Genomic DNA, 14824 nt, shown 5'->3' with positions numbered 1-14824 from the left:
TGGCGAGAAACAAAAGTCTCACCATTTTTTGGCGAGGAACAAATGTCTCGCCAAAATATGGCAATAATTGACTGAGATATATTTCCCGGTATCCAGTAGAGTGGGGTTGCAATTATTGCCAGATTTTGATAAGTCATTCGTTTCTCGCCAAAAAATGGTGAGACTTTTGTTTCTCACCAAAAAATTGGTGAGACTTTTGTTTCTCGCCACAGAATGGCGAGACTTTGAAATGTACGAATTTCGCCAATGTTGAACTCTAACGGGATTCGAACCACAGTCTGAGGTCAAAATAGATGGCATTTTCGTCATCAGCTCCCTCAATAATAGCAGAGGGCAAAGGCCAGATTTACTTTAATTAGTTCTTTTTGGTTCGCTGGTTGGCTGCCCAATCTGACGGTTTCGTCGCCATTCTCGTTCGTTCTGAAATCGCCTCCTCAGGGCGAGTGCATTCAGGCCAAGGGGCCATGGCGCTGAACGTGTTTTGAGGAACAGGGCCAGAAAGCGGAATGCATTAGCGTAGGCCATTTAATGTTCGACTTGCATCGAATACTCTTTGTGCTTTAAATGTAGAGCATTGCAGGCTGCAGTTAATATCCCGCCGGTTTCCTGGTAATATAGATCTTCACGCCACACCATGATCCTTCTTAATAAAGTCTGCCGCCCTCTCGCCGACCATGATGGTGGGTGCGTTGGTGTTGCCGCTGGGCACGCAAGGCATGACCGATGCATCGGCGACGCGAAGGCCCTTCACACCTCCCAGCACGCGCAGCCGCGTATCAACCTAAAAAAAAAAAACACGCATTGCAAGACCACTCAAGACTTAGCCAATAGCCACTGAAGAGTGAGCCGACCTCTCGCTAAGGCGCTAGCAGACCACCCTCACTGCAATTGCAAAGGCGATACTAAAGTACATTTTTTGGCGATACAATTGAGTATCGCCAATAAACGGCCTTGAGGAAAAGTATTGCCTTCAAAACGGCGATACACAGAAGTATCGCCAAAATTTGGCCCTATACTTTTGGGTATTGCCAAAACCACGGCATTAAACGAAGGTCTTGTCCCCTTGATTTGTTCGACGTTTATTGCCAAATCGTGGCAATACTCCAAAGTTTCGCCAAATTTTGGCAATACTTTTGTGTATCGCCGTTTTGAAGGCAATACTTTTCCGTAAGGCCGTTTATGGGCGATACTCAATTGTATCGCCAAAAAAGGTACTAAAAATACTGCCGTTGGATGTACAGTGCTGACTCGTCAGATCTAAGTAATTAACTGTCACTCGAAACCAATCAGGTCAAGATGGTCTCTGAGCAACCCGACCAGTGTCACCTTTTGACTACTAGGCAGGACAACACGCTGAAAACATTACGAAGAAACGCAGCCTGTTATAAAAAAGTATTTTTAGAATAGTTTAGCTGACAAAGAAAATACTTCGTAAACAGTGGCGGATCCACAGGCGGCCTATGGGGGTAGCGTTAGGATAAAGTTAAATGGGTCAAAGGTACCCCCACTGTTGGTCACCCGAAATGCGTAGTTGTGAGTGATCCCCATTGGGTACCGATGACGAGTTGTATTGTGATTGGTGCGAGTCAGCTTGGCCGAATAGAGGGGAGAATTAATTAGTCGCGCCGAGGCTTCGTCGCCTCGGACAGCGCGACGAGCCGGTCAGAAGAGTTTCATCGCTTGACCGGTGCACCACCTCTTCCCTTTCGGCCCAACTGCTCGCAGCCGGACTACTCTCTGGTAATTAGCATACAGGACTTAGAATAGTTTCGTCCTGCTGTTAACGGACTTAGAATAGTTCTGCCCCGAGTCTCAGTGGACTTAGGATAGTCGTGTCTCATGAACTGTTACTTGTAACCTGTGCCTGGGTGAGCAAGCCTGGAGATCCTGTCTGACGCGAGTACCTAAATTCTGACCAACTAGATCATAATAAATATATTAACAACCAAAAGTATTTAATCAACCCTTTACTCCTGAGACCACACAGGGTGCCTTTACCCTTGACAAACCCAAGAGAGAACTAGAGAATCGACACACAACAATACACGTACAACACACCCAAAAACCCGAGCATAACGGTAGGGGGGCAAAGTAGCATTTTTTGCCTGCTTACAGGGGCACTTTTTGCCTACCTTTCAGGCGGCTCTCTAGCCCCCCCCCCCCTAATCCCGGCATGTTTCTTCGTATAACAAAGTAAATTAGTTTGTACTTTCTATGCTGAAAATACTTTGTATGGGTTCAAGCGTGCACATGCAACCCACTTTTCTTGACGCGATGGATGCCCCCTCCCTCCCCCCTTCCCGCGCTTGCTCTGTCGCAGCAGGGGGTGGCAACGGCCTAGGGAGAGCGTGAAGCGATGCTCGCGCCGTCAGTGCAGAGGTTGCGCACTTGTTCGAGATTATGAAAACTAGACTGTGTTTTTCAAAACACTTTGCACCGATAGAAAGGGCTTGAAATTTAGGGTGCATTAGGCTAATTGCCCTTCTCGAAACTCCTCCCTTACCTAATATTAAGGTGCAGTAAAAACACCGAAAAACACAAAAATCATAAAATTTGGGAAAAAACTCGAATGCGCCATGTTGATGTAAATGATTTCGCCCTTGTGTTCGGTTGAATTGGAAATATCGGGCAGTCTACTAGGCCTAATGCACCCCAAATTTTGTGCTCTTTCGATCTGTGCAAATCGTTTTGCAATCAACGGTCTAGATCTTACAATCGAAGCAAAATAAGTAACCCCTGCACCTTACTCGCGCATGGCTTCACGCGCCTCCTAGGCCGTTGCCGCCCCCTGGTCGCAGACTCACCACAGAGCCGATGCTGCAGGTGCCGACGCCGTGTCCCCAGGTCACGCCACCGTTGGTGCGCACGATGCACTCGTACCACGCCGCGCTGCCCACTTTGTTGGCGCCGCACGCCGCGCCCTTGGCCGGCAGAGTCACCTTGACCCCCGCGGAGCGGAGCGCCTTGGACGACAAGAGCATGTCCGTCACCTCCTTGAGGCCGGCCGCCATGGCAACCACGTCCTGGTGAAAGCACAAAGGAATGGACTGATGAACAGGGATCCTTAACTTACCTCATAGCGTTATCATAAGAGTTAAAGTTATTACCCTTAACTTGTAACATCTTTTCGAAAGGGTAAGTTATTTTTTTGTGTCTCGAATTTTTGTGGATATACTTTTGGAAGTACTTTCAAAAGTCCGTACCCTTAACCTGTAGTGAACATTGTCTTATGTTACGTTATGAAAGCAGTGTTAGTTAAATGTTAAGGGGGCAGTCTCGTCCCTGTACCCTTTTTTAGGGGTTTTTCCCCCCTCTTTTGATGACGATGATTTTTTTAAATATACCTCTTAGAGACTAACGGTAAAAACCAAATGAAAGAACGGAATTTTTACAACATTTTCAAAAAAAAATATTTTGTTTTGTCTTCAGTAGTAAGGGAGTTATAGGGAATGCAACAAAAGCCGACAAAACAAACAAAATTTCACTGCGCGACAATTTTCTCCGGAAGTTCTTAACTTTTTGGCAATCGGTTTGCGGCATCTTGAAGATGAAAAAATCCTCTTTACTTTAACCTACAATCGTCCATGTAGCCCAAGGGAAACCTAAATTAAAACCGTTCCTAAGTTTGTATAGGTTTTTGGTTACGTTTTAAAAAGTGTAATCCTTGGGCTATATGGACGATTGTAGGTTAAAGTAAAGAGGATTTTTTCATCTTCAAGATGCCGCAAACCGATTGCCAAAAAGTTAAGAACTTCCGGGGAAAATTGTCGCGCAGTGCAATTTTGTATGTTTTGTCGGCTTTTGTTGCATTACCTATAACTCCCTTACAACTGAAGACAAAACAAAATATTTTTTTTTTAAAATGTTGTAAAAATTCCGTTCTTTCATTTGGTTTTTACCCTTTGTCTCTAAGAGGTATATTTAAAAAATCATCGTCATCAAAAGAGGGGGGGAAAACCCCCCTAGAACAGGGTACAAGGACGAGACTGCCCCCTTAAGTTAAGTTAAGGATCCCTGCTGATGAATGAGCATGTACTTGGAGCTCGAGCTGAGGTAATATCAATGGGAGATTCAGCTCAGTAGAAAACGTTTAAGACGTTTACTTGATGAAAATTGACAGGTTAATTTCCCTTTCAAAAATGTCATCAAACTTGCTGATGACAATGTTGTCACGCCTATGCAATTAGTGCAGGAAGGAGCATTGATGAAGATGTTCAAAACTTGTGATGAAACTGTCACCATTTTCAAGTGATAAAAATGCCATACACGCACGGTTTTTTTAGTGACAAATTCTTACAGTGAGAGTGCGTGAGTTATTTCACCCTAGACCGTCGCACCCCATGGAATCGATGGTGCCAAAGTTCAAACAAAGAGTAAAAATCAAGAAATTAGAGGCAAAAATATGTCGTTGAAATAGGGGAAATGTCAGGGAATTTCGTCGTCTTTCAAGTTTACCTTGACGTAAACCTAGTCGTACTTCATTTCGTTTTAATGTCGTCTGACCTGAACCGTGAGAAGTAAGCTTGATCCGTGGCAAGATCACTTGAACTTTATTTTGGGGAGGAACAAGCTTACCTGTTTACTGGTGAAAACCTTTTGGTAGATGAACGGAGGACTGAATGCATCGGTTGTGTTCAGCGTCACAGTTCCAGAATCCGTAGGATGGAGGAGCACCACGTTTATGGTTGCCTGAAACATTTCGATGGTTACATCTCTGCAAATGAAACCTGTGACAGGTGTCATTATACTAAGCTAATTCTGAGTACATTACGAGACAAACTTATCAAAATACAGAGACATTTGTTCGAAACATGAAGAAACTAGTCGTTAAGAGAACTCTACCAAGCAATACTAAGCAATACACCTGTCAGTTACAACCGTACATTCACCACAAGGTCCAAAGCGTGCTAACTCTGACTTGAATGTTTTAAGTAACACTTGCGCTGGAGTCTACATGTATTTTTCTTACACAATCACTATGCCGTTTGGGGTGTGGTGGTGCCTGTCACAGACACTTTCAGCGAAATGTACACCCTAAATATTTTAGTACAAATTTTGTGCGAGACATCACAGTTTTTTGTGCACACGAACTTTTCGTACAAATTTGTACAAAATTTTGTACAATTTGGTACAAAAAAGGCGTAAAATGTGCAGTTTTTCGTACGAAAATTGTACGAAAATTTCGTGTGCACAAAAAACTGATATCTCGAACAAAATTGGACGAAACATTTAGTGTGTACTTGGGTGAATGCACCGTGCAACGAGAGTGCCCTCACTCAGTAAATACACTCCATAGTGCCGCAAGCACACATCACATTTTGTAGTGACATTTAAAATTGTGGAGTCTACTCACTTGGTTGTAATAGCAAGCGGTGAAGTTGGGAGATGGCGTCCTTTCGGTGCAGAAAGGCATGAGGCTGCCGTTCGACCATTCAACCAAAGCCTGGGCCTGGATGTACGGACGCTTGTCGCTCTTGGGCTGCGAAAGGCTTCGCTTGCGCACTACCATCGGGTTCAAGCCCCTGACGGTTAGAGGACCGACACCCTGCGGGCAAGTCACAGTCTCTTACGGGAGGGTATTCGAAGAGCAGAGCAGCTTTGCTTCTTTGAAGAAGAATAAACACGGTAAAAACGGTTCCTGGTTTTTCCATAGGCTTCCTGGGAAAACCAGGCATCGTTTTTACCGTGAAGACATTGATGGTTTGGGGTAAAATCTAGTCTACTTGAAGCCAACTTAAGCTGCTCACATGGAGTTTCTAAGTACCGTCGACGGGAGGAACTTGGGACATTTTTTCACGTTATTAGGGTAACGCCATGGCAAGCAAGATTCTCGACCCATGATTCCGTGTAGTGCGGCCTCCCGCACTATCTCTCCCGCACCTATGCGGGACTTCCCCTGAGTATGAGCAGGGGGCGGCAACGGCCTAGGAGGCGCGTGAAGCCATGCGCGAGTAAGGTGCAGGGGTTACTTATTTTGCTTCGATTGTAAGATCTAGGCCGTTGATTGCAAAACGCTTTGCACAGATCGAAAGAGCACAAAATTTGGGGTGCATCAGGCTAATTGCCCTTCTCGAAACTCCTCCCTTACCTAGTATTAAGGTGCAGTAAAAACACCGAAAAACACAAAAATCATAAAATTTAGGAAAAAACTCGAATACGCCATGTTGATGTAAATGATTTCGCCCTTGTGTTCTGTTGAATTGGAAGTATCGGGCAGTCCACTAGGCCTAATGCACCCCAAATTTTGTGCTCTTTTGATCTGTGCAAAGCGTTTTGCAATCAACGGCCTAGATCTTACAATCGAAGCAAAATAAGTAACCTCTGCACCTTACTCGCGCATGGCTTCACGCGCCTCCTAGGCCGTTGCCGCCCCCTGGTATGAGAGAGCTGCCTCCCTTGGGACTCATCAGTCTACTGCGGGGCAGACACTCGCTCGTCGCCCAGCAACCCCGTGATGGGGTTGGCGCTCGGCTACCGTAAGCCGGGGTAATATGAGACAATTTCAGGGTAATATGAGACGGAGTTTGGTTTGCGTAAGATTCACTCTGAGCTCGCTATTCGGCCACAAAGAGAGCCACTACTGTAAAAAATTAATTACTCTTTGTTGGTACCATTTTTCGCCGAGAAGTTTGACCGGGATGAGTCATCAAATGCCACGAGCATTATAATTCTAACAATAAAAATCATGCGTCTCATATTACCCCGAAATTGTCTCATATTACCCCGGCCTACGGTAGTCAGCCACGTCTGCCCGGCCGCCGTCCGCCCGCGCCCTGCGTATGCAAGGGAAGGCCCTCGCCGGGTTAGTGGGAAAGTTGCCCGGTCCTAGCCCGACACTAGCCTGGTACTAAACCGGCACTTGACATGCCCAAGCCGGGCGTTGCCCGGTCCGCCACGGCGTCACGGGATCAGCTTACCCTTGCATAATCCTTGGCGTCTTTCTGCAACTGTGATACCGTTGGCACTATTGCAGTTCGCGTGAACGTAATGACAGGCAGACTGGCAGGCATGTTGTGATCCTGCAACGAATCAGAATTCATGAGAAGCACGACGGCGTGACATGAACCTTACCTAAAAGAATCCAATTGCCGTATGTATGTCTAAGATCTTGTGTGCTGCACACTGTAGAGTAGGCCTCTGGCGAAATTGTTGTCAAAGGTTCCTTCCTTAATTCATGAACGTTATTGTTACAAGAAACGAAGAATCTTCACGAATGAACGAAGAGCCGTCATCAATTTACATTGAACGTTCGTACAGTAAGGAAAAATCTATGTACATTTCCAAAAATATTCGTAAACTACCACTACCAAAAACTTCATGAATTTGGGAAGGTGCCTTCGGCAACTTTTTTTGCCAAAGGTACATTTCGTTAATTCCAGAAATTTAAGTTTTCAGTGCGGCGAGGAACCTGAAATGCTCAGTCCAGGTCTAACCCTTGCTCGTTTTCTCAAGCACGAAAATGCGAAATTCCAAATTTCTCTTCTAAAAAATAGTCGATAAGGTTCTTATGGCACTTGTGACAGCTCTTAGGCTTAACATTTACATGTGAGAAGGAACCAAGGCAAGGGGGTAAAAAATACCCCCACCCACCCACCCCCCAAAAAAATACTCATAATAAGGAACAATTAATGGTCTTGAGAGGACTATGGCAAAGCAGCCGCATAACCCATGTGCCATCAAGTTACCTGCAAATTCTGTCCGACTCCTGGAAGATGCGAGATGACAGGTATTTTCGCCTTTTTCAGTTGCTCTTGCGGTCCGATTCCAGATACCATGAGCAGTTGTGGAGAGAAGTAGGTGCCTGCACTGAGGACGATCTGCGAGCAAGCCACATCACATGAATCTCTAGGAAGTGGTCAGTATTTAAAATTTAAGTCAGTTTTTCGTGTTAAGTTGAAATAACTGGTCGGCGGATGGCTCAGTGCCAATAGACTGTTCCAAACTGGTCGATAATGGTTGTTCTTTTCTTAGCCTGTAATTTTTTAACCCAATTCAGCCCTACGATTAGAGGGAGGCGGAAAAAAGCGCTTTAGTTTTACCGAAGTGGTTGTTGTCGATGACTGCACTGTTAGAAATTAGCTCCGAAATTTTATGGAGAAAAACTCTATAATTACGTTCGGAGACTCCATTCGTTTTCCATCTTTTTTTCGAAAAGATTTTCTCAGGGCTTGAACAAATGTTCTTCGGAACATTACTTGGGTCCTGATGGGAGGTAAAATGCATGTCTTTTCTGAGATATGTTAAAAAGGGCTTCGCCGAAGCATTCTTTAGTCTGAAATGGTCAAAGAAGGGACATTCTCCTTAGAGCTGAATTATATCCTGCAGCATTCCCCTAATATTATGAAGACTAAGATAAACAAGTAGGGGTTCACCTTCCCTCATTTTTCAACTGGTTGCAAACCTCTTTTTTTTTTGTTCAAAATTCCGAAACTTTTCGGAGAAAGCCCAGAATTTGCCTTTATGGAGAGCTCCATGCAGAAGTTTCGCAAAAACTCCATGATTTTTCCATTTTTCTCTCGGCAATTTCTGACAGTGGACGGACACGTACCTCCAGCCGCGCCTTGATGATGTGCGTGGCACCCTTCTTGTCAGTGTACTCGACCGACTCGGCGCGCTTCGTAGCGGCGTTGATGTGAACCTTGCGCACACGCGCCTCGGTCAAGATGTGCAAGTTTTTGCGGGTTTTGCGCTGCTCGTACAAGAAGGCCGTGTTGGCGCTGACCCGCCGGCCCTGCTTGGTGGTGGTCTGCGTCCAGCCGAAGCCCTCGTCGTGGCCGCCGTTGAGGTCCACCTCGGTCAGCCCACCTTCCTGCGAACGACTTGCGTCGAGTAACGAGCTTCGTGACGTCACCCTCTCACACCTACTTTGGCACCCCTGCAGTGATTTTCTAAGTGTAATAATAAACTAATTGACAAAGCAATAACAGTTTTATTTCATTAGAAGCGCCATGAAAAAGTTATTTGCAATATAAGTGCAATAATTATTGCATACCATACTGCGAGAAAAAACTACAGAGAATCCTGTTAATTTTTTCACAGCGTCGCTCTGTACCCGAAACTACAGTGATCTCCGTCTTTTAAAAGGCGGAGCTCACTGTTGTTTTTTGTGTTCACCTCTCTGTTGTCCGAGCGGCCAATGCCACATCGGGACGGCATGGTCATAGCCTCATAGGTCACCGTTGGGTCCCCGAGGACGTCGACGGGCACCTCACAGGGTCCCCGATGACGATGCGAGCATTTTAGACCTAGGTTCCGACCATTCGTTGAAAAGGTCTCGTCAAGATCTACTCGAATCAAGAATAAAAAGAATTCTTGGTTAACCCCCTTTTTTCAAGATCCAGTTGACCAATCAGGAAAAAAGGGGTTGACCAAGAATTTTTTTATTCTTGATTCGAATAGATCTTGGCGAGACCTTTTCAACGAATGGTCAGAACACAGCTCTAAAATGCTCACATCGTCATCGGGGACCCTGTGAGGTGCCCGTCGACGTCCTCGGGGACCCAACGGTGACCTATGAGGGTTCGACCATGCCGTCCCGATGTGGCATTGGCCGCTCGGACAACAGAGAGATGAACACAAAAAACAACAATGAGCTCCGTCTTTTAAAAGACGGAGATCACTGTGGTTTTGGGTACAGAGCGACGCTGTGAAAAAATTAACAGGATTCTCTGTAGTTTTTTCTCGCAGTGCATTAGAAATACCAGGTGATCCCCCCATCCCCCCGGCTGCCATCAGTCAGTACACCGAAACTTCTCATGCCTTTCACACAGTACCATAATGGAGGCTGAACCCTCGCACCCTTAAAGCTTTAATTTGAGCTTGCAAGTTTGCTTTTCGGCTCAAGCTTCACGCTGAAAAGACGAACTCATGCCCACAGTACCGTAGGCCGGGGTAATATGAGACAATTTCGGGGTAATATGAGACGCACTTCTGTTGTGGAAAGTACGTAAGTAATTGAGCTATGTGGTCCTTTGCTTTTGGCCGCAATGTAAACTGTTTGCAGTGTGGATCACTGGTGAGCCAAGAATTCGACGCCACGTCGTGAAAATATTATATTGCTTTCGCGAATTCTGGCCGAAGCGATAAGAGCGACGCAGCCGATCGTCCAGTCCACGGCAGACTCAACAACTTCGTGTGGAGGTTGAAAGCCCGCTTTTGATAGTAGCGCAAAATGTGCCAAACATATATAATGAAAATTGAAAATTTATGGGAAACAGTTCCGGACATGTTTCCACAATCTCAAGGAAAGAGTCATGTCACACCTTTTGCCTACGTAAGGCGGGTTGTATGATAAATAGCCCACCAGGTGTTTTTATTAAGGGCAAAATGAGAGGACATGACCCCCGTGACCCTCCCACTAGATACGAGCCGGAACTGCTCTGGCGAAACTTAAGGGGGGACCCTGGTGAAAAAATCGCCAAAATTGCCAAAAATAGTATTTTTAAAGTTTATAGATAAAAATGTGCATAGAAGCTTTCAGATTCAACAGGTTGAACACCTTTAAGCTAAGTGGATAGTTTCTTTATCATTTGGACGGAAATAACATTGAGATCAGTTGTCGTTGGCTTCTACGCTCAACTTCACAGCTTTGCTCAGTCGACAAAAAATTTTGTCGTAGAAAGACTTCCTGCGTTCCTGGTTGACATCTACATGAGTCGTATTGCATGGACTCTATTCATTGATGACTTGTCGACAAATTTTAGTGACGGAATCTTGATATCAGCCCTACTTTTTTTAAAACACACCTAAAAGTTTGAAAAAAGGGAAAAAAATCACTTTTTTTTTAATGTTAAAATTTGAAAACTCATATCTCAGGACAGAAGTTTAATTTGAAAATTCCGTCACTAAAATCTCTTCAATACATCTTAAGACAACCCAAAAATTTTTTCAAGACTTTCCGTCACAATGAAAGACGCAGGAAGATTTTTCCCCAACGCTCTAAAAACCACTAAAAAGCCACTTTTCTCAGAGACCGTTCAACATTTTGGATTGAATTTTGTTTTGGGAACTCACCATAATGAACCTAATAATTAAGCAAAGTTTCAACTTTCTGGGATTATTTTGAAGCCTACTTGAAAGTTTCACCAGGGTCCCCCATTAAAGTTGTGAAAAAAATTGTGTGAACCGTCGTAAGACGTTCAAGTTACCTTGAAGACAGTGCGCAACAGCTTTGCGTTCTGGTCCACGTTGAGTGCCCGCTGAACGCTCATTGGTCCTCCGGTGGCGTGATATTTTTTGTCGTTTGCCAAGTCTGAGTCCAGGGCATTTTCAGACTTCTTGTAGAACGGGAGCACTTCCTACGTTTGAAAAACAAAAAGAAAATTGGCAGTTTGTGATCGATAACACTATCTTCTTAAGGAAGGTCTGGAAAAAGTCTAATCGGTTCTTCACGGTTCTTTAAACAGGAGCGCCCACTCTACAAACTGAAGTGTGTACTCAGTATGCATCTACAGATGCATACTTATAAGTACACACCTACAGATGCATACCTAGCTGAGTACACATCTACAGATGCATACCTGTTAAGTATGCATCTGTAGGTGCATACTTGGCAAGTATGCATTAGTAGGTGTGTACTTGTCACCGTATAAATGCCCAGTATCAAGTACACATCTACAGATGCATACTTGGCTGAGTACACATCTACAGATGCATACCTGCCAAGTATGCATCTGTAGATGTGTACTCAGCTTGGTATGCATCTGTAAGTGTGTACTTATAAGTATGCACCTGTAGATGCATACTGAGTACACACTTCAGTTTGTAGAGCAGATAAGATCTTTTGAAAAGGGCCCTTCGATCTACTGGACAATTCTGTGCAAACACTGAGAATGAAAGGGTCATGATCATGACTAAAATTTTGGGCGAGGAATTCGTTATCACCCAAATTTGGGTGAGGAAGGTTTCCTCACCCAAATTTGGGTCCTAATACTACGGAGCCATATACATAGATAGCTAATACTCCCTTCCTCACCCAAATTTGGGCGAGGAACGCTTCTCGCCCAAATTTGCCCAAATTTGGGCGAGGAAACAATCCTCGCCCAAATTTGAGTGATGAAGTATAATACCTCGCCCAAAATTGGGTATTGAACATGACTTTTTCATTCTCAGTGAAACCGGTGACAAAATTCAAATTGGCAAGACACATTTGCTACTGGCTGGTTTCGGTTTTGTGAACAGTTTTGGTAAAGCATTTAATTAGTTTCAGTTGGTATCAATCATTGTAAACACCGTTCGAGAATCCGATAATTGCTAAGGGAGGGTGGGGAACCATGACCACCTTTTTTTTGTGCCTCCCTCTACTCCACCGTGTGGTTCGAAAAGTGAAGTTTCCAGCATGAGGGGATTATTTGGACCTCCAAGGACCTCTTTCCCCCCACTGGAATTGTCTGCAATGCACGGCAGGCCACAGAACACTTTGGAAAATAAAACGCAAAGTGGTCTTGGCGCCCCACCAATGGGGCACCATGACCACCCCGTGGGGCACCATGACCACAGTAATTTTTTGGCCCAAGAAGTGTACTTTCTACCAGTATTCTCATTAAAATTGTTTTTATCGCTGTCCTTACTATCAGGCCGGTCAACTTAACAAAAAAACACTCTAAAAACCATCGAAGTTTCAAACGTGCTAAGATGCCTTAAAATGGACGGTTTAAAACAATTAATGCTCTAAGGCTTTCAAAGTTCACATCCAAAGCTATGACATGTGTTAACATTTTATGTCTTGCTAAGACGAATCCAAATTCGTATGCAGATTTCAATTTGGTAAATTTTAAGAAAATAGTCGCGGTTACTACACTGCAAACAAGTGAAATAGATGCTGTTTCTCATAATGCCAGAACCGTCTCGGTGCAAAGTAGCCACGAATCGCTTTCGCGGCCAACTTTCGCGGTTTGGAGCTCATTGAGTGCAAGAGAAACTACCATTTCAAGTCTCAGTTTCAGAACCATTCTTAATCATCCTGGTGATTCACGATTTGTGATAAAACTATCTATTCTGCAGCAATTATTCAACCCTTATACATTTTCTGAAGCAAAAAGCAAATTTTTGACGAATGAATCATTATCAGACCAAAAAATGAGAAAAACCACTCAAATATGTATGGTCATGGTGCCCCACTAAAAAGTGGTCATGGCTCCCCACAATGCAGTTTACGACTCTAAGGCTCCCCGAGCAAGCAGAAAGCTACTTAGCATTAAATGTGATGTTGGATATTTTGCCGGAGAGCCGACACTTTGAGAAAAACCTAAGACATCGAACGTATCTCCTCAAATGTGACAGTGAGAAAAAATATCCCAGATTTGAAATACGCCCAATTTAGCCAAAACGCTCTAACAAAAATTTTGGCGAGGTGCTATGGTCGTACCCTTGAAGCTAGAAGGTAGGGCTCTGGCTGAAAATAGTTAGAATCCTATTCTCTCGAAAGTCCGGTCGACCGGTTGCCGTCGGCAAAGTAGTTCCCGAGCGCGAGGGGGGTGGCCATGGTGCCCCAATGGTCATGGTGCCCCACCCTCCCTTACCTCTTCCTTTACTAGGAAAATTCTCATCTACGCACCTTGAAGCCCCATCCTTTCGCCCCAGCCTTCTCCCAGCATTGGTGATCGGATTCCAATCCACGGAGGTAAATCATGCCGTTGTGAGCGCTGCATCCTCCCAGCATCTTGGCCCTGCACATGGAGAGAATTGTGGCATTAAAAGCCAACCTAAGTACTACAACGGTCTAATGAATCCAACGTCCGTTAAGCCTACAGCGGGTTGGAATCTTTTGACCAAGCGTGATAGCAGACCTCGTGGCAGTGGCAACACCATGAGCAACGTACCTAGTATCCTTTTTTGTCACCCTGATCCCCCCTGAAGGACATATGACCTCCCCCCCCCCACCAAAAAAAGAAAGAAAGAAAAGAAAAAGGAAAAAATGATAAAAAAAAATGAGACTCACTCCCACCTTATGCAAACCACGAAGTAGGCTGCATGGAAGTGAAAAGTGGTGTGAAATAGTGGAAGTGTAAAACCACTTGCCTGGAAATGATGCCGGTGTGGTCATTGGGTGCTTTCTGCACTGCGAGCTTCCAGTCATATAGGCTGTTGGAGTAGGTGTGTGAGTTGAATGGGGGTACTTGCTGCACGAGGGGTTCTTCGGGGCCTGCCTCAAGCAGCACAACCTGTGTCAACATACACTGTTAAAAAACTTCCATTCTCAAACAGAGCGGTTCAGCCGTAAGCAGTCAAAATACTATTGCTTGTTGCCGCGAAACGAGGAATATGTGGTCTAACCTGAGAGTGTCTTATGATATGCAACATGTCGGATGACCATTTCTTATTGTAATGCCGTCAGTAACTGAAACTAGTTCGGTGAAAATGACGATCAAAGGTAGGAATGACTCGCATCATTAACAAACGGAAAAAATAACGCAAATTTTTAAAACAATGCCCACTGTTAAAGGATATAACAGAAAAAGGCGTTGTGCGAATGATGTTTTTTCGTTTGTGAACACGTAATTTCTGTTTCCAAACAGATTTTTGTTTTGAAAGCGCATTTTTCATTACCAAATGGTAAAATTTTGGTCCAGAACTATTATTTTTTGTTTTAAAACAGAGATTTGCCGTTTGAGAACATCAGTAGTCGTTTTTAAACTTTGCACGAATTTTCCATTCTAAAACGGCTGGATTTCTGACAGTGTATGTCTCGTCAGTCACGCCGAACAATATCAAACGTAATCAGAGCGATGTTCTAGTTTTTGACAATTGGGGGACAATCCCGTTTCGAGACGTTTTCCGGCAGGACAAACTAACAACACAGTTTCTAGATTAGTTAAGAGACAAA

The 14824-nt window shown here is 44.4% G+C and overlaps 1 protein-coding gene across 2 annotated transcripts; it reads right to left on the bottom strand.

The window, feature by feature from the left end:
• Positions 1-525: 525 nt before the first annotated feature.
• Positions 526-14162, bottom strand: LOC117639368 (glucose dehydrogenase [FAD, quinone]-like; the record flags this gene model as incomplete). 2 transcript variants are annotated; one of them, XM_034374954.1, is given in 10 exon segments in its annotated part: positions 526-781; positions 2805-3023; positions 4576-4689; positions 5354-5545; positions 6918-7019; positions 7686-7817; positions 8549-8809; positions 11148-11297; positions 13556-13667; positions 14020-14162. In XM_034374954.1, coding segments are annotated over 10 exon segments (1584 nt in total), but the record flags the coding sequence as incomplete, so codon positions are not given.
• Between the last annotated feature and the right edge of the window lie 662 nt (positions 14163-14824).

This window comes from Thrips palmi, unplaced genomic scaffold, assembly GCF_012932325.1.
Source record: "Thrips palmi isolate BJ-2018 unplaced genomic scaffold, TpBJ-2018v1 HiC_scaffold_11, whole genome shotgun sequence".
Classification (NCBI taxonomy): Eukaryota; Metazoa; Arthropoda; class Insecta; order Thysanoptera; family Thripidae; genus Thrips; species Thrips palmi.
This window is presented reverse-complemented; position numbering and strand designations above follow the sequence as displayed.